This window comes from Marmota marmota, unplaced genomic scaffold, assembly GCF_001458135.2.
Source record: "Marmota marmota marmota unplaced genomic scaffold, marMar, whole genome shotgun sequence".
Classification (NCBI taxonomy): domain Eukaryota; kingdom Metazoa; phylum Chordata; class Mammalia; order Rodentia; family Sciuridae; genus Marmota; species Marmota marmota.
This window is the reverse complement of record NW_026000168.1, coordinates 2,086,484-2,111,016: the sequence shown is the minus strand read 5'-3', so window position 1 is coordinate 2,111,016 and position 24,533 is coordinate 2,086,484. Positions and strand designations below refer to the sequence as shown.

Genomic DNA, 24,533 nt, shown 5'->3' with positions numbered 1-24,533 from the left:
AGGTTCTTAAAGGGAATCAGATGATTAATCGACCCTGCTGATGAGAACCCACACTCACCATCTCATTGAGCTGTAACTTTGGAAAACTGCTCTACAAAGTCAGCTGGACATAAAAGTACCTATGAAGTTCTGAGAAGTGGGACAATAGCCAAATTGCCTTCACCCCGTCCTGCAAGACCTCTCACATTGTCCTCTCTACCCCTTCATCTGAAATGAGGCCTCACTCGGGAATTGTGACCTGTCCATCAAGAAGTGGAATTAAACTGGTTCATGAAAATCAGCTTAGAGATGGCATGGAAGGGATGCCCAGGAGCAGTCTGTTGGCCCCCAAGGGCTCAACTGTGCCTTATCTGTCTTCTTATCTCCTGCTCACATCACAGTGGTACGTGAATTCAAAGGTTCACTCAGCTCTGACTGGCTTAGGGATCAGAAGGCATAGTCCCTTGCTCTGCAAGAGCATTTTCCTCACTAGAATAGAGCCTATGATAGCTTTCTCTTTGGGTTATTCTGAAGGTGAAATGAGAATTCACCTAAGGCACCTGCTCAAGACTTCCTAGTGTGGAGTACTAGCTATCACTCTTTTTACTATGAGAGCAGATACTAAGGGATGGATGGATGGATGGATAGATGGATGGATGGGCATGAAGGAGAAGAAAGCATCTTCCAGCTATGATGTATTCCATATATAAAATTCTACAGTTGAGTTTCCAAAGAACTTATCTGCAAACTGTTTTAGCCAGCTTTTTCATTGCTGGGACCAAAAGACCTGGCAGGAACAATTAGAAAAGGAAATGTTTATTGGGGGGCTCACAGTTTCAGAGGCCACAGATGGCCAACTCCATTCCTCTGGGCCCAAGGTGAGGCAGACCATCATGGCAGAAGATTGTGGCAGAAGAAAGCAGGTCAGGAATAACACCATGAAGCCGAGAGAGAGAGAGAGAGAGAGAGAGAGAGAGAGAGATGCACTCTCTCTGCTCACCAGGAACAAAATATACACCCCAAAATCATGCCTCCAGCAACCCACCTACTCCAGCCACACCCTACCTGTCTACAGTTATCATCTAGCTAGTTCATTCTAGTGGCTTATACACTGATTAGGTTAAACCTCTCATAACCCCATCACTTCACCTCTCAATGTTTTTGCTTATCTCACACACGAGCTTTTGGGGGCCATCTTATATCCAACCATAACACAAATATTTCGCCAGTCTGGCTATTTTTGTGGCTGTTTGGATGTAATACAGCATACAGTTTGCGAACAGGACTAGAAGCCTGAGAGGGAGGTTTGAAGTGCTTCCTCCTGCCAGTGCGTAGGCTGCTGTGCACCTGCGTTCCTTCAACCTTCATGCCAGGCATGGTCCATTCTCGGGAATGCCCAGGCAGGCCCTTCCCTCACGGTGGGCAAGGCACTCTTACCTACTTGTCAAGGAAGCACAGAAAAGAAAACTGCTTTATTTTACTCAAGTCAAGGAAGGCCTCCGAGAGGTGGAGATCTCCATGAGGGTGGGAAATAGGTTTGGTTCATCTCATGTTCCTGGTACTTGAAGAATTTCTAGAATATTTACACAATTGGGAGATACAACTGGGTGTGGGTGTGCTGTTAGGTGGAGCTGGGACTCCAAAGAGACCAGGGTCCTGGAAAGTCAACAAACACTCCTATTCCCAAAATATTACTATTTCTAGTAAATCATTTTGAAAAGAAATATTCCTTCAGTGAAGAAATAGTTTCCTTAATTTTTGGTTAAATTTGTTTTTGCATTGAAATTTTCATTAGGAAATTTTGAAAAATTCACAAAAATTGGAAAATTCAGAAATATGTGGAAAACACATTCAGCAGGAACATTTGGAAAACGCAGAAAATACTTTTGTGGATGAAGCTTTCATTTTTTTGTGTCATTTTTCAGGCTACTGCCGTAATGAAGAAAAAATTCGTTTTAACTTAATAAAACTTAAATAAAAATCAATGATAATGTATCCTCTCGTATCACACCCTACTGTCACCCTGAGAGGACGAACAGCCGTCCTGTACCCTGTGGGTCCTCAGGACATGGAGTTCCACCAGGGTTAACTCTGTGGGTTGAGATTTGCCTTGGCACTTCATAAGAAGCATTATACCAGTCAACAGCTTCTTTCTTGTCTTGGTCTCTTAAATCTTGGCACCCTAATTTTTGCTCTCTTCGTCAGCAAAAATGGACATTAAATAATGATTTCAAGAAGCTCCTCATGGGAGTTTATTCTCTTCTCATAATATATGACAAAACAGTTGTTCTCTCACAGAGAACACAAGTTGATTGAGGATTACATTTTGGGGATATGATCTTACTCTTTCAAAATTTTTAATATGTTACATCACTGTTTTCTAACAGTTTGGTACAAGAACAATTTATGAAAAAACTCAAGACATTTCTGTCTTTCTTAAACAATCTGATTTTTCTTTCCTGGTTGCTTGAAAAGTCTTATTTTTGTTATTAAAATATTTTCTAGGATTGCGGTCCTCTTTTTACTAAATTTTGGACAGCAGGGGATACATTTAAAACTGGTTTCTGCTCAGGACATGCTTCAGGATCATCTTGAATCAAAGCTTGTGTTTAGACTGCCTTAATTTCCCCTTTGGGAAAGTGTTTCTCACACAGAATCCATGTGCTCTGGCCTCTGTATCTAGCAACAACTTACCACAACAAATTCTTTGTCCCTCATTTTTCAGCTATAGTAGAATTTTCAACATTTGCTTTCTGGCCAGTCACAGTGGCACACACCTTTAATCCCAGCAGCTCGGGAGGCTGAAGCAGGAGGATCACAGTTCAAAGCCAGCCTCAGCAAAAGTGGGGCCCTAAGCTACTCAGTGAGCCCTGTATCTAAATAAAATACAAAACAGGGATTGGGGATGTGGCTCAGTGATCAAGTGTCCCTGAGTTCAATCCCCTTTTCTCCCCCTCAAACTGCTTTCTGTATTTCCAGTGGTATTTTCTGCAGTGTCGATTCTGTTCTTTACTGCCTCTAAGGCAGATTTTAATTCTGTAATTACATTTTTGATATCTTCATATCTTTCTTATTTCACACATAACCCTTTGGGTCTATCATGTTGACTCTTCATTTCATTCATTTGTTCTTTAAGATATTTCTTCTCTTCTGTACAAAGTTCTTCTTGCAACCTAAAGAAAACCTTGCATGGCTTTTGGAAACGTTCCTCTATTTGTTGTAACAGCCCACTTGTGGCCCACTCGTGGCTTGGTTAGAATGACAAAGAGCTATAAACCTCTCTTGGCAACATAGAAAGCAATGCCATTCTAGAGAGATGCAGCCCAGCTTTCCAGTTGTCACACACTGAGTTTCCTGTGGCAGGACAAGCAGAACATAAAGGTAAACTCATCTTATTTCAGTAGAGCCAACTCAAATGCTAGATGGATGAGGTTCTCTAGCTTCGTTACAATGAGCTAAAAGTTTGCATAAATATATCCAGGGGTATCACTGCCAAACTCCATGGATGTGTGCTCTCTTCTCTTTCTGTATTTTCAGAGGTTTTTCAGAAGGAAATGAGGAGGCTACACCAGGGCCTACAAGGTAGAGCATACCTTAAACTTGGAAGCCTCAATACAATGGCTATTTGGCCTTTGGAAATAATTTTTTCAAACCTCTCATTATTCATAAGTGGAACAAATGAATAGTCTTTTTTCTAAAAGAAGACTTTTTTTTTTCCTTGAAATGACCCAAACACTTCATAAAATTGTCCCATTATTTTTAAGACCTGAGATTTTAAACTAACTTTGCGGTAGCTTATTTTAACACTCTAACATACATTCAGCAAGCATAGTTCACCTCGACAGGCTCGAAGGCTGCATATTTTATGCTTGGACAAAGAGCAGACTGTAGGTCTTTCGCCAAGCACAGTCAATGCACTTGAGTATGGGTTCCCGAAAATGCTGAAGAATTTTTTTTTCTATTTATTGTTATAGCTTGAATCCTTGTGTCTCTTGTAAGCTTTAAGTGACATAAATATGCATTTCCATCTGCACATCCTTGTCAGGAATAGTTCTGCTGGGAGGTGTTATGCCACCCAAGTACTTCCAGAATAGAGTCTGTTAATCCTGTTACCACTATAGAAACTCCAAGGAGAAGTCTACTCAGGGCACTTCTGCAGCTGCTGTGGCTGCGATGGTTCCAGCAACCACACCCGTGGTACCGAGAGGAAGCAGGAGAGCTGGATTCCTCCAGTAGCACAACAATATGGAGCCCTGACCTCAGTCTCTCCTTTGTGATGGTGGTCTTCAAAGTTCTTACTGTAAACCTTGTAAGCCTCGAGTAGTGAAAACCGAGGAAGAGAACAAGCCCACCTGATTCACACACACATTCACACTCCCACACACACAATGGATACATGTGCTACCATATTCACTGTCATACACAATATTAAATGTGCAAAAGGAGTGATTGTATGTTAAGATTTAAAACTAGAAACAGATGGTCTAACCCCAATGGATAGAATTGGGCCACCTGGAGACCACTGGGCTAACTTCTACCAGGTGGGACAACAAGAAATCGATCATAGAGCTCCAATCAGGCCTTTCGATAGACTCCATAATGCAGTTGGGAACGCTGTGGGTGGAGCACCATGAGTAAGCCTGAGCGTGTCCTCTCCAATCCTCCCTCCCTTATCTGTTGACCTTCAGCCACGGTGGCCTGACTGCTGGCCTCTCTGGGGCCTCAGCACAGATCTGGTTTCCAGCCTACATTTACAGGGGTCCACAAGGAGCCTCCTAAGTCCACCACCTGATTTGTCACCTCTCAGCCCTCCTGATTCAAAGACTAGAACCAAACAAAAGAAACCAGATACAATCAGCGGCCATTCAATAAAGATTTTTAACAAGAATATATTGATCTCTAAGTACAGGATGGGTGTTTTGAAGTGCCCAGTTCCGTAGAACACAAGAGTTCTCAGAATTACCCAGAATCTAGCTGTAGAACAAACTTCCACAGAAAAAAGTAGATATGAAGAAATCCTATCCTTGTGGGACTGTAAGACCAGCTACTCAGCTATCCCAAGTGGACACTAAGATTCAAGTTTCTTTCAAACTGATAAAAATAACTCATTTTAATGGTGAAACCTAGAATTCACCAAAGAACAGCTCTTCCCGATCTCTGTTGGTATATATAAGAGAAAGCTGACAATCTCTGGAGCTTTAGAAATTCAGCCATTAATTCAATAGGAGTTTTGCTGTGGGTTCAACCTACAGAAACAGATTCTCCCTCCCCCCCCCCCCTCTCTCTCTCTCTCACACACACACACACACACACATACACACACACACACAAGAGTATTTATCATACCAAAAATCAGAAACAACCTACATTTTATTGAGTGGGGAACTGATTAATCATTTCTGCCATTACTAGGAGGAACATTAGTGCATTCTTTGATCTTTCTTACACAGAGCACCTACTTTATACAGGTGGCCCGCTAGGACAGGAATTAATAAGCACAGATAAAGCTTCCTAAGGGTGGCATCTTAGTGAAGTGTGGGAAGAAGCAGGTGAACCAATAAAATATTTTTATAGTGTTGAAAACACTTGAATTAAAGACTGGCATGATAGTAATGGCCAGTGGTGAGGACTGTGGCTGCTTCATATCAGGTGGACCGGGCAGGGTCCTCCAGGGGACCAGAGCCAGCAGGACATGTATATGCATGGTTATAAAAGGGAACTTGTGCCAGGTGCAGTGGCCAATGCCTGTAATGCCAGCGGCTTGGGAGGCTGAGACAGGAAGATGGCAAGTTCAAAGCCAGCCTCAGCAAATTAGTGAGGTGCTAAGCAACTCATTGAGACTCTATCTCTAAAAAAGATACAAAATAGGGCTGGAGATGTGGCTCAGTGTTCAAGTGCCCCTGAATTTAATCCCCAGTACCAAAAAAAAAAAAAAGGAGGGGTGGGGTAGGCAGGGAGGACTTGATAGACTGCCCTACAGGGTCAGAAGTCAGAAGGAGCTAGTTCCAGGACAGTCATCTGCAGACTGGACCAGACTCTTAATCCTAGGCATCTCTCAATCCCATCAAGTTGACAATCCAGAGGAACCACCATACAGGACTCCTCCTTCTTGGCACTACAAACATTTGGAACCACATTTTTGATGGGTTTGGTGGTGGGGGGAGCAGAGTAGAACATTTAGCAGCATCCTGGCATCTAGATAATGCCAGTTGCCCCATCTTGCTCAGGACAATGAAAACTGTCTCTAGACATTGTGGAATGTTCCTTTATGGGTAAAACCTGCCCCAGGTGAGAACCATTGTTTTCAGTGTAGTGAAAGGGAAGGCCTCTCTGAGGAGGTGATATGTGGGCTAACACCTGAGTGTATTTTCAAACCCTCTTTAAGATGTAGGGAAATGCTTACAATACAGTGGTAACATAAGATGTTAAACAAGATCCCAGTACTTGTTTCTAAAATCTTTAACTAGACAGACAGAATAGCATTTTGGTTAGGAGCATAGACCTAGAGCAGGGCTGTCTTGGTTAACATTTCAGCTCCACTTCATCCTTGCTGGGTGACCTTGGATAAGCTATTTAACATCTCTATGCTCCTGCACAATCATGGGAAATCAGGATGCCATCATCAGTACCTGCTGCAGAGGGCTGAAGGGAGTACTAAAGGGGCTAATAGATACAAAGTTTTTAGAATAATGAGTGACATCTGGGAATTACTAGACATTTTAATTCAGACTTATATATTAAGTAAAACCAGGATACATAATGTTTATTAGATATTCAAATATGTTTCAGTAGATTAATATTCTAATTAATAGATTCTAATGTAATATTTACTAATTAGAATGTCATATGCATTTGAATTTGCAGATAAATTAGAACTTACAGGATATATTTTTATTCTAAATACCATCATATAGATGTACCAGATATTTCCATTTTTGTGAAAGAAATTCAACAATGCATTTAAAATCATAAGAATTATACAGATTTATTTACTTTCTATCTTTTTATGTTCATTACAGTTTTACATACAAATGCAAATATTGCTTTCAAATCAAAGTAAAAATAAATATGTATGTTAGCATAAGAGAGAGAAATTAGTAGACTTTCCCCAGGACCAAAGGTCATACCAAGAGTGGGGGAGAAAGACAATGGGATGTGCTCAGAAGACCTCTCCTAGGGACGAGTTCCCATCATCCAACAGCTGAGACACCTGCCTGTCATCTGTCAGCCAGTCCAGCAGTCACCTGAAAGTTACTCAACACTTGATTTCTGCCAGACGCCGTCCTGGGTGCTGGAAAATCCAAGGTGACTGGAGCATGTGTTCCTCAAGGAGCTCAGAGAGGAAGGGGAAGAGAACCAGGTCTGCACCAGTCATGGAGCTAGAACAGGAGGAAGGGCCATGACGGGGGCCAGCGTGCACCCAGACCTCCCAGCTGCTCCTAGGGACATGCTTTTCACTGGGATCGAGACTGGGGTAGGGAGCCACTGGCACTGGGCTTCCAGGGTAAGACTGGAAAACTCAACTACTAGTGGCCAAAAGGAACAAAAGGCCCCAACTAGTTGACAAAAGGCCCCATACACCACTGGGGCCCCTTGATGAAGTAGCAGCAGCACCAGTTACCCTGCAGAGAAGGTGTCAAGAAGGCACAGTTGTTGAACTTCAGGAAAACACCCCAACCTCACGCCAGAGGGCCTGGTTTCCAAAGATGTTTGAGAATAGGAGACCCAGGAATTAGAAGACAGAAGTTCCAGAGCCAGCTCAGCCTCTTCCCAGCTGGACACTCTTGGGCACTAGAGCTTCCTCATTCATCTGACAGTGAAAATACTTTGCAAAACTGTTGTGAGCATCAAAGGTGACAATGCCATGGGAGACTTTAAGTGCCATTCACATTGTCGGGATGAATGAATTGTGATTGTTCTAATGTAATAGAGAATATTTCAACCAGAGTTTAATTTTTTAACATTTATATTTAAATACCGATAGTAAAAATACTTGTGTCTATAATACCAATGATGCCTGGGTTTGTAGCCTGATTCGCTTCATGTATTTTTTTGTTTGTTTGTTTTTTGAAGCCCTAAACCTATTACCAATCCCAGTGCATCCAGCTGTTAAAATGTAAACTGGACCAGACTCTTAATCCTAGGCATCTTTTTTTTTTTTCCACTCAGGTAATGACCACTTTTTTTCCTCAGGTAACATAATCTTTATTTTCTGAGATACTTTCTACACATGTTAAATGGAAGGTAACTGCATAAAAATGCAATGGAAACTCATGTCATAAGGTCAGACTGTTTTTGTGTTGAAAGAAGGTTCCAGCATCTCTTAGGAGCCACTTGCTCCGTGTTACCAGCTGATGACATGGCTATAAGAGTTGATCACCTCTCCAGTGCCACTCTACACTCGCAGGGTGAGGGGCGAGCAGAAAACCGAGGAAATCATCTGGAACACAAGGAAACAGCCACAGACCCTGTCAGCCCCAGAGTTAGGAGTTGCTCCACAGGATGGAGGAGCCTGGGGAGGCCTGCTTGGCCTCCCTTCCTCGGCTCTGCATACTCTTTCATCATCTTCACCTTGAACATTCACTGCCATTATTTCTGGAGAAATAATATGCTTTTGCTCTTTCCCACTTTTTAAAGAAGATTTGTAAAGGCTGATTGAAAGGGCTTCAAATGTTCTCCTGTCACGGCCCTTGATAAACATTTCATCCGACGCTTTTGAGGCCGAGCTGCTGTTGAAGGGCTATGTAAGACACATCAAAACCAGGATGTATAGAACTGCCACTTTTACTTGAAAGTCTTTAAAGGACATCTTCCAACTGGAGCTGGTGTTTGAAAGTTAAAGAAAAATACGCTGGTTGTATTTAGCTCACTTATTCGTCCCAAAAGTTAAAACTCATGAACCTGAGGTTTTGTTCTCTCTAATCTGACAGACAACTCCTTGATACTCCTTGATGACAGATACCTGTGCACTTCCAAAGGTGATAAGGATTCAGAAAGTCTTCATCCATCAGCTGGAGAAAATTATCTACTCACCTTCTTCCTTCACCCTTCGAAGAAGAAAGTAGTGTTCTGTTGAAAATACGGCTTCCTTGAGGACCAGCCGCGTTTTATTTTGTTTTTGCCAATGCTGAGGATTCTTATCTTCCCGATCCTGCTATTTTCAGCCATCCCCCTCCATTTTCCAGTTTTACTCAATATAAGAATAAAAGTGATCTACACATCTAATGATTTTCACTACATTTGATCACATCAGATGATTTCCTGTATTTTGTGTATTCTGTTACTGCCTAGAATGTGGTCAGACATTCTAACAACAGCAAAGCTTAATTTCTAACACTTGTGTGAACTCTATAAAGTTCTTATAGAAAAAAAAAAGAAATTTCTCTACAGTGTCATTTCAGTTAACTATGTTACCTGCCACGGCCATTCATTACTGCTTTGGTGGCTCATACCTTGAAATGTCACACGTCTGCCTTGATCTGATCTCAACCACAGATAATGACGGTACTAAATTCTAAGCCAGAGAACAGTGGATGGAAATACAAGGGAAAATAAAATTCACCTCTGTAGGGTAGAGAAGAATCCATACATTCGAAATCCACACTCACTTTTAAAGTTTTGGTCTAGAATTACACAGCCACTGTGCCTTAAAGGCTAATCCAAAAATTTTCATCAAGGCATCTGGAGTTTTCCATAAGAAAATCTTAGCCACAGCTGCCTGTTTCAACAGCAGCCTGGCCAGAGGGTGGTGGGTCAAGTGAGAACAGGAGGAAGGGGAGACGCATAGGAGCTGCCGACATTTTGAACATGTGAAGGGGTGTGTGCTGTGTTCCTTCTGCTTATGAGTCATGAGATCAGAAGAACCAATTGTGAAACCTCATTTGATTGCAGTGTATGAGATATTTTGGGTCCTCATCACATGGACACCAGTGACCATCCTAAGAACCCCACTGTAGGGCACAGACAGTGTCACTCAGATGGCTGGCAAGGAGAAGGAAGAGCCTCTGCGGACCTAAGAGACATTTGGAAGGAAGAACAAAATAGAACTCGTAAATAACTAGACAGAGGGAAGGGCTTTGAACCTGGGGAACAGGGAAAGAGACAATCCAAGAAGAGAAACCAACTCTGCACTCTCCCAGGAGGGCCAAGTTACCCCTCTAGGGGAGGAGGAGAAGGAAGGGCTTAGTGAAAGGCATGTAAAATTGAGAGGATTTGGCTGGAAACCCAAACAAAACAGCCAGTAACTCAGTTCCAAGGTGACCCAGGGCCTCTTAAGAACCAAGGCCTGGATCCCCCAGGGTTAGCACAGGCCGACCTGGAGGCTGCAGCTGACTGGCCGCATGGAGGTTTCAGGCCAACTCTGCAAACAATTCATTTGCAAGTGTGGACAGTTATGAGCTCCCAGGGTGGGGTACAGGGAAAGAGACTAAGGGGACCGAGGACTTCGGAATAAGGATGTTGAAGGAGTTGGAGGGAAGGCACGTGAGTGACAGGGCCTCAGGTCAGTCACCGAAATGAGAGGGCAGAGGGGAAGATGGGAGGGGCAGGAAGAGGGAGGCTGGGGAGGCTGGGGAGTCCAGGGAGGCCAGGGAGGCCAGGGAAAAGGATGGGAAAGAGGAAAGAGAAAGACCAGAACCAGGGCCCAGACAGCAAGAGGCTGCATATCCACATTTACGTCCATAAAGACTGTAAAACTGATAAAGTCACATTTAGTGAGCACAAAGGAAGAGCACAGAAATGTTTCCTTCATAACAAAAAGTAAATAAATTACTAGCTCCTGTCACACTGATTCATCTCTTGCATGTGGGTCCTCAATAAATGTTAATTGAATTAAATTAATAACATTTGCTCAATGGTAATAAAAAATTAATTAACTGTCCATCTTTCTGTTACTTAGTTTATGCCCAGTGGTTCTTGCAATTACTTCTAACCCAAATAGGAATTTTCTATTTCACTGAGGTTCATGATACGCTTTAATTTTTTTTTCTAAGAACTAGAGAAGCGCTCCTAATTTTTGTCCTAATTTTGGTTTGTTTTTTTTTCTTCTGTTGAAAAAAAATTATTTTCCCGAGTTAATGTCAAGAACTATGTATAACATCCCAAATATAGTTTCTCACGCCTTATTTAATTCCAAAATAGTTTTCTCTGCAGAAGATGTGCTGCCACTGTTCATGTGCTTCTCCTTTTAGCTTTTTCTACTTTATGATACTTTGGGTACAATGTCAAGTAACACCGTAGAGGAAGGAATCTGGGGACATTATTGCTAGCATTCCGTCTTCAAAAAATGGAAGATGTCAGTAACATTCACCCAAAAACTGTGACTCCCTTCAGATGTCAGAATTCTGGGCTGAACAGACTGAGTTCTGGAATGTGTGTGTCAGATGATTCTTTAATGAGCAACAGATAGCTCCCCCTGGGGAGTGAAAAAAAAATAAAAATATAAACAGAGAGATCGAATTAAAATAACTTTATGAATGGCAGTTCAACTTCTCCACAAAATCCTCTCTGCACAAGCCTCGTGTGCTCCAAATGGTTGCTTAATGTAGCACCACTTACATTCAAAATGCTATACTTAAAACTGTCGCAAAATTAAAAAGAGAATCACATACCACTTGGCTGTATGCTGCGTTCTCCCCGTGTTCTTACATTCCAGTAACCTCTATCCAACTTTTTTTTTTGTTACTGAATTACTTTGTGCAAAAGCAATTTAAATTACATGCAACCTGACTACGTGTGATAATTTGAACTGATTGTTAATTAATTCTATTAAGTAAATAGCTGCTTGCAATCTCCGCTCTCATCAAGGTTTCGTTATCTATCAGCTCTTTCTCAGCTGAGGTCTTCAAAACAGCTGTGACTGAACAGGCAGGTTTCCCCAAGTGGGCAAGAGACTAGTTTTACCTTGCAAACATCGCTAAATGAAATGAGGCTTCTTTCCAGGCTGGCTTTGGGGTAGGGGATACACTTCAGGACTCAGAGTGCAGGGGTTTTGCTGAAGAACAGCTTCAGCAGTTAGGGAGCCAAGGCGAAAGCTAACAATGAATCAGAGACATCTTGTGAAATGCAAAAGAGACAAGGATAACAGCAAAGCTTTGGGAACCCACTAGCCCTAGGTTCAAATTCCAGCTCTAACACCAACTGATGAGCAGGCCTTGGGCAGATCACCTGGACCAGTGTTCTGAGTCCTGATTCCTCTCATTCATCTGTTAACTGCAGGCACCAATTTCTGCTTCAACCATCTGCTCCAGGAAGGGAGCAAGGCATACTCCCAGCATCACAGAGAACATGAGTACACGGAACGTAGCATAAGATCCACCAAGCTGCACGTGTGCATTCCAAACAGGGGCAATCCTGTCCCATAGGGGACGTTTGACATTGTCTACAGACACCTTTGATGGGCACAATCTAGGGGGACAGGTACTATCCATTGGGTGCTACTGGTGTCTAATGGGTACAGGACAGGGATGCAACTAACCATCGTATCTGGCCCAACATGTGGATCTTGCTCCAGAGGGTCTCACACTGTGTTTGACAGTCCATCTGTTTGTGATATTGGTTGGTTACTGGGGGCTTTGATATCCAAAGAAGAAAAGCAACCTTATTTTCCTCCTCATCATTATCATTACTTCATTAATTTGGTGAATCCCTCTTGCATGGAAGAAGCCTAGAATTTCCCCATCTGTGGAGTCAATTTGATTTCAATATTCAACACTGTGCTAATTGCTGTCAACAATGGATGTTTCCCTGATCCCCATCTTTCAAGGGTGGATTAAACTGCAACCAAGAGATTTAAAACCAGCAACATACAGGGAAGGGAATAAAAATGAAGCATTTCTGAAAACCAAGGCTGTTTGGAAAATCATAAACAAAAATGGCCTAAGATGACTATATGTAGCAAGATGACTATTAGGCCTCCTGCCAGTTCTGAACCACCAGAGAGCAACCATAGCCTGGCTGGTCTCTGAGAATCACTGACTCACATCTGTAGGATGTTCTCTCTCCTCTATTCACAAAAGTGGAAGGTCCCGGGGGTCCCCAAACTGGACTGCCTATGGGGAATTTAAAAAATCCTCCAGGGATTATGAAATAATTTATCTGCTAGGGAGGGAGGTGTCTGACCTCTAAAAATCAGTTCAAATTTTTAGATTTCTCAAGTGATTCTACTACATAGAAAACTGCAGAGATTTCCATTTGCCCCAAATGAAGATGCACCTTGGGATGGGCGTGGCAAGGATGCTTTCCTTGCTGTGAGCTGCATTTGAGTGGTGAATCATGCCAGGTTGCCAATCATCATCTTTGTTTCAGTGGCTCAGTGGGCACTAGGCAGTCAGACAGGCCCTGGGCTGGCTGTGGGAATGCCATTCCCAGAACCCACCCTTACCACTCCCAGCAGTGTCACCAAACTCCAGAATCATAGATGTCCCTGGGAATCCCCAGGCTGCATGTTGGAGAGGACCTTCTTCTGTTCCCTCTCTTACCCATCTCAGGACTCTGCTTATTGTGGAGGTGAGTTGTGAGCTAACTGCACCTCTGTCCGGCCTGGGCCTCACTCTGCTCTCACATGCTTAAAGGATGTGTCTCTTTCAGGCACTTCTGATCACTGTAGTGTGCATAGTCACTGCTTTGCTAATCTGTATCATGCTTTTGTCACTACCAGTACTCAGGTCCAACCTTGTACCTGTCACATAACAGACTCCAATTATTATGTAGCTTGGGCAGATTAAACACCAGAGCCCCAAATGCAAGAAACGCTGGCCTTCCCAGCTTCCTCTCCACCTCTTCAAATAGGAATCTTCATTAGGACTTTTGCTAGAAGTTCCTTGAACATCTCTGGCACTTGCACCAGCTGATTCCATGGAATAAGGTATGTCCCCAGGAAGCACACCCCCACAGCCAGGAAGCACACCCCCAAAGCCACAGAGGTGATCACCTGGCAAGGGACCTAGCAAGTGCCAAGGCAGAGAAAGGGGTGGCAACAGAGCTTCTTAGGAAAAGAAGTAGGAAGGGGCCGTGGAATAACTCAACAAAACATGACACCACTGATAGAGGAAAACATAATAAAGGACCTGATTGAGGGCACACCTGTAACTCAGCAGGGCTGCCCAGCAGTTAAGACCTTGTCCCTGTGAATCAGATCCTTGGTGCACCACCACAAGGTGCTGATGACCTCCTAGGAGATTTGTTGATCTGAGGGAATGAATTCCTTATTTCTCCCTACTCATTAAAACAAACACACACACAAAAAACAAAAACAAAAAAACCCAAAACCTGTAGTAGAGATATGTGTTACAAATTAATGGGATAGGCAGAGCTTATAAAGTGTATAAAATTTAATGACTGTATTCTATTTTTAATTGTACTTTTTTTCCAGAATAACCCTGCTCAAATACTGCTCCATTCTTGTTCAGCTGACTTTATTCTTATGTCCTAGAATGTGAACTCTGTAAACTACAGGAGGTTGGTGTGTGTGCTTTCTTTTCTCGTCTAGATGCACAACTCACAAATGAAAACCATGCAGATGAGAAACCCATTAATGCTATGGTTATAAATTCAGTCTCTGAATTCAACATCACAGATGGACCAGCCAAGGAAACCCCCAATGAGAAAAAGCTGTCAGCATCCAGCACGTCACTGTCCTCCCTGGAAGAATGTCAGACAGAACGCTCCTACCTCCAAACCAACCCTTCAGAGCGTCAAAGAGACACGGAGGGTATGTCTCCCAGAATCCAACCCTTTCTAAATAAGGCGCCCCAGCCCCCAGCCCCTGCAAAAATCACTACATATGCTGTGAGGAAAAAAAAGTCTTTATGAATATTAAACAGCTTGACTTGGATTTGAAATCCCTGGTGAGTGACACATGTCAAGGTCACTTTGCAGTTGTGAGGTGCTTGGCAGATTGTTTGCTCTCAAAGTGGGGAATCAGAGGCGATGTATCTTACATAGAAGGGAGGGGCAGAATCTTTCTTATACAGGGCTGTGAAGTGGGCAGGGGAAAATGGCAGACGTTGCCTTCTCAGAGATGGGATTATTCAGCCCATGGCTCCAGGCAGAGAGGAGAAGGCAGAGTGGACGGAGATGAAAATGCTGGAAGCACAGAAATCGAGGCGGTATCAGATACCAAGATGCTTGCGTCAGCTGTCTCTGAAGAAGGTTTGCTTCCCCTAGGTAATATCACTTTCCAGGCATTCTGATCAGAGAAACCTAGACCAAAGCACCCCAGGCACAACATAAAGGCACATCATGTTTGCAGAGGCAGTTTCAAATTGATCTCTGCTCAACACTGGGCACCATCAAGTTCAAAGTCTCCGACTCCACCCCGGCACATACAGAGTTTAACTCAGGTCAAGGTTCCTGTGACCTTCAGAGGGACACATCCACTCCAGAGTTCTGCTTTCACGCTCTTGTGTTGCATTTAAAGGAAGGCTGGGGTTTCTCAGAGGAAAATGTAACAGGGTATTGATGTTCTCTGCCCTTAAACTCATATTTAATTTTATAGACAAGAAAAATTTTTAAATAAACTTAAAAGCCCATTTGACATCCCATTCATTTAACTCTTGCCTCTGACATTTATTCACTGTACAAAACTGGACACATTTTATTTCTTGTCTTCTATTTTTTAAAATCATCTTTGACTCTCAGTTTCAGTTACATAGCATTTCATAGTAGGACTAGTAACACACCATGGCACCTTTGAGGATCAATGAAATAACATGTATAAAGCGAGCACACAGTAGGAATTCAGTTCTAGCTTTTGTTATGGTTTCAGTGTCAGAAAGGAAGAAGAGAGAAGACCCCTAACACAGGTTATCAAGGTGGAACTGTGTACAGATGTTGAAGTAGCTTCTTTAGGCTAGAAACTCTAGACCTGATTGCCTGCAGCTGCGGGAAAGATGGGAATGACAATGTGGAGAAGTGAACAGGTGCACCCATGGGACCAGGACAAGCCCGAGAGCAAATGTCACCTAAAGGTCACTTCTTCTACATGATTCCAGCTGATGGCTGCCAGAGGACAGTTAAAGATCTTGAAGCATTCCAAGAATAGCCAGAGATTAGGATGGGAAGTTTCTGAATTTCCCAGTGTTGGGAGCTCGTTCTATCTATTTGATGGAGTGCAAGACACTCCCACAGACACATCTTGGGGCTGACTTTGGCGTGCAGACCACAGTGCCCATCCAGAATCATGCTCAAGTTTCTAGCTTCGGCAGAAGTGAACACCATTCGGGAGAACGGGCAAAGCAAAGGAGTTCTCTGCAAAATCTTTGCAATACTGCAGCATTTTGCTGGGTTGTACCGGAAAGCATGTGTAGTGCTCCATGAGGAGTGTTAGCCTCATGGCCCCAGAGGTAGGAACTGCCATTCCACATGTCCACAGAGTAAGACTTCCGTCCCTCCCATCAGGGATCATGGGAGGAGAAGGACTGGCCGGATACCATGATATCTGATCCCCCATGTTCTCAGGGCCAGGCCAAAATGACAGCTCCAATAAAATGGCAGTTAATACTCAAAAGCCTCCTACAGAAAAATAACAGCTCACTCTTGGCTAAAAAGAGCAAAGGAGATTCACAAGGATAAATGAATGCAGTGGTTCTCCAAAGAACTGGACTGAAGCCAGCACGAGCCCGCACATTCAGGCTTCAGCTGGTGGCACAGGTAACCACCACCCCCAACTTAGCCCCCGCCCTGTGAAACATCTCTTTCATGCAGTGTTGATACCTGCACAAAGAGAAAGCAAACAACTCAGGCTAAAGACCCACGGACAGCAACAAGGAACTCATTATCTTAAACAGGAAAATCAAGAGTTAAGTCAGACGCGCTTCATTTTAGGGAATCTTTGATAGTAATTAATTTAAGGATGCCGAAATTGAGAACCGGGGTCATTGTTCGTACTGAGATAAATACAGAAATATCTTTCAGGAACAGCAGGGAAAACAGAAGGGAAAAGAGAAGATTGCATCCACTTTCGTGTAGTTTGTGGTTAATTTATCTTCAGATGTATAAACGAGTGCATAGGAATGGATGCTTAATTGCTAATATCTATTATTTATATACATTGCCCCACTTAAAGCAGGATGGAAAAGCCTCACACATGCAGATTCTGTGAAATGTGCCGCGTCCATTAGCGTGGTTCATGGTGTGTGCTCTGATGGGAGTTAAGAGGATCTCTACTGCACTTCACAGGCCACGGGCTGCGGCACTGCTTTGTTATTAAATCGTGGTTCATCATGTGTGGTCCCTTCCCAGAATAAAATAGGAAAAGTACAGAGAGCTATCTGTACCTGCTTCTGTGTCTGGGTTCTTCTGATTGCAGAAGCATCCCCAGGGATAAGAAAACCAGGGGTACACATGGTATTAGAAGCCAGCTCCCTTCTAAAACAATCCTGAGCATATGCCTAATTGATATATAATTTTGAATTTGAGATGTCTCATTCAGGTGGAAGAGGCAAACCATAAATACAAGACACCTCAAAAGAACAGTCTTAATTACAGCATGGGCTACTGAATAAAATGATTACATTTTCTACACTGTAAATTTCATACAATTAAATATAGTGGTGTCACCTTTATAAAATGTTTCAATTTTATAATTATTTCAGTTCATTTGCTCAGAAAAAAACATAAGCACAGATTTACCAAGTATCACCCAAACCTAGTCATTCTGGTTCTAAAGAACTGACTCGGATGTTACTTGTGCTTGTCTGAACTTAAATAGATCTTGACATATTTAAATAGCTATTAAAATTGATAACATCAGGGATGATACCCCACCCAGAGAAAGGCATTCAGTCACTCTTTATTTATTCCTATTCTACCTTACAGACTTTTTTTTTTTTTTTAGAACTTAATATTGGGGGAGTGAGAGCCAATTTTTAGACTTTTCAATCAAAAACTTTTAGCCATCAGTGGGAGCCATGGGGTCCTGAGCCTCATTATGAGGGCAGTTGTGTGAAGCACAGGATGGTTCTAGAAGACTGGATCTGGACTGGCTTCACCTGGCCTCTGTTCTTGTGATGCTTTGCTTTAGGGGAGAAGGAGCGGGCACTGTTGGTTTTGTGGAGTCACTTCTGTAGGAACCATGTTCTTCTGCTCCGGAGGCTAAGACAGGAGGATGGCAAGCTCTAAGCCAGCCTCAGCAATAGCAAGGTGCCAACAACTCAGTGAGACCCTGTCTCTAAATAAAATACAAAATAGGGATGGGGATGGGGCTCAGTGGTCGAGTGCCCCTGAGTTCAATTCCTGCTACCAAAAAAAAAAAGGACCATGTTCTTGTTATTTGGATGAGATCCCTCAGTATCAGGGGTGTGCTTCTGAAGTTGTTTTGGGAACTACAGTTGGCAGCTTAGATGCCTCAGCCTGCCTCCACCTGATTGTGGCACCATGGTGGCAGGAGCAAGGTGCAGGCTGTGGTGGTGGCAGTGAGCCTGGGGTTGACCTCCGGTCCCTTTATGGAACTTCCTTGTATAATTATATTTTCTGCTTTACTTAAACATGATCCTTCCTAATTAAGAGGGACAGGTCCCCCTCTTAATCGACCAATAGCCAGTGTATGTTTAGCACCTCTGGAAGTTGTATCATCTCTCCGTATCCTTGGGGTCCGGGAGGTTCCCTGTGGATGTGAGAGGAGACGAAGCCACCCTGGGAGGGATCTGCCATGGCTTCTTGCTCCAGTCAACACCATTCTGGACTGTGCGCTGTAGGTGTCCAACCATCTTACGCAAGAAGCAGGACAGCCTGCTGGTCACACTGACAGCAGCAATTAGAGCAGACGCAGGGACCAGTGGCTTGACAGAGGGGCTTTCCTGTGCAAGGAATGTTTGCAAAGGTCCCAGAGGAGCTTTAAGGTTTGTAAGATGAACAGCGAGATAGCCCAGAAGCAGGGCTATGGGAAGGCCCTGCCCTCCTCCCGTGTCCCTGCAGACTAGGGGCAGAGGCACTGCACTAACTTGCAGGCCATGGCAACCAGCCTTACTGACAGGCCACCAGGGATGTGTTAGCCACAGCCTCAGGGACAAAAGAACTCCAAGGGGAAGGCAGCGCCCAGAGCCAAGAGAGGGTGTGAGGAACACCCTGGGCTCCCCTCCTCCCAGCTTCCCAGCTCCTCCTGCAGCCTCCATGAGCCCAGCCATGAACGTCAGAACAGGGAAAACAGAGGACAGCAGGCTGTTGGTAAGCGCAGCGTCCTGCGCTGTGCCCAAGACAGGCAGGAGAGAGCAAGTGTTCAGAGGGCTGAGCTTCCTGCTCCTAGGCTCTGGGTGGGACAGCCTCCAACACACTCTCCACCAGTCCCTCCTCTATAAACAGGGAAGGTAACACCACCACCCCCCAGTGCCTTTCTGAGGCCTGTGTGAGGTGCACAGAACAGGTGGAGGGATGCAGATGGGCCCTTGGTGAATCAGGGACCCCTGACCATGAGACAGAGGGCACAGGCTTTAGATCCAGAGGGATGAGACAGGCATCTCTGCTCTACCACCTTAGAATCGGGAGGACTCCGGGCCCTCAGTGCCAACACCTGGACCATAGTCCTTTCACTGAAAAACAGGGATCGAAAAGCTTCCCACTCAGAATCAGCCATGGAAAAGGCTTTCCTACCTCCTGTGATGTGAAACCAGCTGACAGACTCACTAGGTCAATGCCATCTCAGGGTCGGGCCGTGAAGGAGAAATAAAGCAGGGGCTGTGGAAGGTTCGGCAATGGTGTGGCTTCCAGCGTTTTAAGACAGACCTAAAGGTTTGCTCAGGAGTTGGGTACAGCTGGGGGAGGGTGTGTGACACATCAGAAAGCTCAGCACACACACGGGTCCTGAGCTAGGCTAGTGCCAAACAGGGACGTTCAGACAACGCAGCTGTGGTGTGGTGAGGATTGAGGAGAGCAGGTCCTGGGGTCAGGAAGGAGGCAGAGGCCCAATGATACGGGGCTTTTAGGCTCTAGCAAGCCTTGGGGACTGGGGGAGGTGGTGGTGGAGTTTTCTAATGTCAGATTACAAATATCACAGCTGCTGAATCTGAAGTGGGCCCCTGTGATTGCAGAATGTCCTCCAGAGGAGACCTCTGGAGATGGCTGATAGGGCCAGAGCTCAGACAGTGGCTCTGCAGGAGGCAGAGGCCAGAGGGAAACAGGGCAGGATGCAGGGGTGCCCTGGACATGGGGGAAGCAATAAGAGAAAGGGAAATGGCAAAGAGTGCCTCCAGGTTCCTGGAGAATTCACCTGGGCATTCAGGAGCCACTCCTAAGAGAAACCAGAGGAGGGACAGGTGTGTGGGAGGGGGGACGAGGAAGGCCTCAAGGCAGTGAGGCCTTGGCATGTGAGATGTCCTGCAAACACTGAAGAGGTGTGATGTAGGCCACAGTGTCCATGGCGTTCCTTCCTGGGGAACAGCAAGAAGGGTACGAATCACAGGATGTGACTCTGATGTCAATTTACGGAACGTGAGAGGGCAAAGGAAGATGACCTCCTTCAGGTGCAGGGAGACCCCGACACCCTTTCCAAACAGTTTGCACTCTTGTCCTTTGACCCATTTACATGAATTCTGTGTCAACCAAAATTGGCTCTATGCAAAACAGTTTTGTTTTTTTTATTTTTTCCTACTGGTGAAGATTTATTTAACACGTGATTTAGGAAAAGTACAGAACAAGCCTGAAAGTTCGGAAAAATCTGCTTTCAATTCATTAATGTTACCTTGGTTTTTTTGGTTTTGTTTTTGTTTTTTTGTTTGTTTGTTTGTTTGTTTTGGGCAAGAGGCTCTGTCTTTTATAAGCAAATAAAAAGGACTGACTTAGAAACAGAAAAAAAACAGCGCTACTCTCAAGTGCAAAATAGAAAGGGGCAGAAATCCAATGCCAAATTGGCCAAATGATTAGGCCAAAACTTTCTTTTTCTTTCTCACTCTCTTTTTCTCTCTCTCTTTAATGAATAAAATCTAAGATCTGCATCAGAAGCAGAGATGTTCAGAGTCTGTCAACTTGAGGAGACGTTGGCAAGTGTGATTGAAGAAGAATATGTGCCCTCAGGAAATGATGAGGCCCCCATCCTCACGCTACCTACGGCGAGAATCACCAGATCCTCCCTCACGTCAGTCCCCCTGCCTTCTGCCCTCCTTACTCCAAACCCACGTTGAGCCTTGTATGCATAAAGCCCAGGGTCCCTGGGGTCGTTTTTATACAGTCGTAGGCCTGAGTGGGTCTCGTGAGCCTCCAACCCAAGGGATCATGGAGGACCTCTTGCCCGGGGCTGCTATGGAAGCAACCTCAGTGCTGCCAAAATTCATGAGGTCACAGTTGCCACCCACTCTAGAAAAGCCAGTGCAAATAGAGTCCGTGTCCTGTTACTAACTCACTCTCGAGTTTCTGCGGGTGGTGGGTGCTGTTAGGACTGAGATGGCCACTTGCTAGGAGCCAGCCAAAGCTAACGAAAACACGCCCAGGCTGGCAAGAGATGAGCACCCACCAGCAGAGGCACTGTGGAAAATGCAGCCTAACTATAAATACCACGTAACGACCACCACACCTGCAGCAATATATGGCAATTAAAGTCATCGTAAAAATCATGGTGTGTTTTATTTTACCACCAGCTCACTGGGAAGGAAGGGGGCGGTGGGAGGGAGCAAGGAAGATCTCAGTTTATCTATACTCAGGATTCGCTTTGGAGTGTCAGATAGTGCTTTCACAATACGTTAAAACTACTTACTTTATAGCATTTGCTCCTTTTCTGAGAACGTTTACAAGTTCATAAAAGAGAGCAACCTTTTCTGGAAAAGTAGGTTGGAAGTAAATGGACAGGGCAGAAAGCGCTGCGATTTCTTTGTGGGGGGCAGGGGGTCTCTTCTGCATGCTCTACAGTCCCGTCCATCCAAGTCTGAATACCCGAAAATCAGTCACATGCCATTGAGAAACGAGATCCTCATGAGAATCAAAGCTTGATCAGTGGATAAGCCCGTCTGAGGGGAATGTTCTGGAAGCTGACTCCCAATCGTCAGCAACCTTCAGATGACAGATTTTGATTAACTGGATGACTTATCCCATGAACACTTACCTGCCTTCTCCAAAGAAGCTCACACATGTTTGAGGCATTATAAACTTGAAAATAGGTTATGATTTTAACAAGAGAACTGTTACATCTTCAACTAATTCCCTTTATGGAAGCCAAAAAAATAAAATAATCTATAACCCGTTGCAGCTGTTTGGCTAGAATTACCAATTACCTTCAGTGCTGCAGAGATACTTCCCAGATTTTTGCAAGTCTGCATAGTAAATTTTTAAACCAATTTTCTTAAAGAGGACTGATAAGATTTAAAACCTTTTAGACCTATGACGACGTACTTCACTTAAACACTTGAATATAAAATCAAGGCTCTGCAGAACTGGAGGGAAAAGGAGGCAGGAACTAAAAATGAAACACAACCCCAAAAGCTGTGATTCTTTTAAAAAGCATTTATATTAAGTTTTGAAATGTGCTTTTCGGTTGCATTTATGGGTGTGGTGGGTTTCCTGGAATCCACGGTGGAACACATAACAAAGCGTGGTGACAAGAAGTGAGAGCTGGGTAGCCTCTCCTGTGCAGCTCTTGAGGCTCCAGCAAAGGCTCTGCTATTTTTCAAAACAGCTTCATGGTCTCCAGGTAGGTAGCTAATTCTGTGGCTTCCTAGCACCTCTGTAGGCAAAGTAAGTAAAGGAACAGAGAAAAGGGATAGCATTTTAAATAACCTGATGATATGGAATCAATAGGAAATGCTCAGGAGTTAATAAGGCATTACTTCAGTAGTGACAGTGGTGGCATGGGGGTGGGGCTCAAGTGGGCCAGGGTGAGCTGTCCCCTGGCATGGACAATCAAGAGTCGGCTATGAAGCCCACTTATGCGCCCCTTGCTGATGCCCCCATAGGTGTTACTATCCATCTTCCTTCTTATTTTATTTTTGTTCATGTGCAATAATAATTTTTATCAGCCATTATTTTAACGGTACATATTTCCAGGTACAGAGTAGTAATTTAGTGCACATATGAGGATCAGAGCTGGGTGGTTAGCAATTCCTTCTCCTTAAACACTGAACAGTGATCCCATTCTCATGTAGTAATGGCATCTCCTTCTTTCAACAGAGGAGTGTGCCTCGCTGATCCTCGCCTGTCTGTTCTGCCAGTTTGGGGACTGTCTGCTGATGCTTCCTGACACCTGTGAAGCGGTGTGGACCGGCCTGTGCTGCCCCTCTCATGGATACCACCATGCCACGGACGAGGAGCACCCGCGTGGGGACTGCAGCTGCAGTTGTGACGTGGACTGCAGCCTCTTTGAGTCCTGCCACGAGACCAGCGAGTGTCTGGAGCTGGCCATGGAGATCTCCGAAATGTGCTACCGCTAGCGCCACCCACCCAGGAGCCCCCACAAGGCCATCAACGGGAGGGGAAATTCCATTGCAAAGAAACAGGGGTTTCCATGTGCCCAAATGCAGGGCTGTATTGCAGTTCTTGGATGCTTGGGGCCATTTCATTCTGCATCTGTCTGGGAAACTTAGCAGGGTCCACTCAGTGGTCTCATTCCAATTTCACAAACGCATGGCTTGCTGAAGAGTAAGCGTCTCAATCGATGAGATGAACAAATCGTGAATACCTCCTAAAGGCCATAGGTGTGCGATGCTCCTTGAGTACCCAGTAGCATGCTAAGCTGCTCTGTGCTGCTGCACTTGGCCTGCTTCATGGATTCAGCATCATTCACAAATTCAGGACAGATTAGTGCTTTCTTTCAGCATTGACATACATTAGCTCGCCTTTCTAATGGATTCATGCATAAACATTATGCATTGTTGGTTATTATTAATAATGTATTGTATAACATCATTTTGTAATTAAAAATTTATTTATACAGTCTCTTAAAATTCACTTATAGGTACAGTTTAGGTAGGAAAGGGAATTAAATGAATTAGAAACCATGTTCCTGTAATTACAACAGATGTCTCTGAAGCATCTCCAGTGAATTCTGAATCTCATATACACTTCAGGAGGGTGCTGATCATCCCAGACCGTGTTATGGTGTGTGTGTGTGTGACTATGTCATCCCAGGCAATGATATTCTCGATTTGTTCCAGAAAGGCTTCTCTTTATTCTAATAAACCTAAATGGGAACAACGTGCATGTTTCAAGAAAATTATCTCTGATACTTGATTATTCCTTTTTCTCATTTCTGTCAGGTATCATAAGCAACAGGATATTAAAACAGAATCAGCTTATTTTATAAACTCTCCTTTTTTCACTCATCTCCCCATTTTCTCTAGTATTTTATTTTTTATTTATTCTAATTTGTTATATATAACAGCAGAATGCATTTCCATTCATAGTTCACATACAGAGCATAATCTTTCATATGTTGTACACAACATAGAGTCACACCATTTTGGTCTTCATACATGTACTTAGGGCAATGATGTCCATCTCATTCTACCACCTTTCCTATTCCCATACCCCCTCGCTTCCCCTCCCTCCCCTTTAGTTCATCTATTCCTCCCATGTTCCTCCCGCCATCCCCATTATGAATCAACATACTATATCAGAGAAAACATTCAGCATTTGGG

The 24,533-nt window shown here is 44.0% G+C and overlaps 1 protein-coding gene across 1 annotated transcript in view; it reads left to right on the top strand.

The window, feature by feature from the left end:
• Positions 1-24,112, top strand: part of Mdfic2 (MyoD family inhibitor domain containing 2) — a 96,160-nt gene extending 72,048 nt beyond the window's left edge. The window contains exons 3-4 of the mRNA XM_015495119.2: positions 14,468-14,689; positions 23,068-24,112. Coding sequence (XP_015350605.1) covers positions 14,468-14,689; positions 23,068-23,327 — 482 coding nt within the window. The 3' untranslated portion in view covers positions 23,328-24,112. The remainder of the gene's footprint in view (positions 1-14,467; positions 14,690-23,067) is intronic.
• The last annotated feature ends 421 nt before the right edge of the window (positions 24,113-24,533 follow it).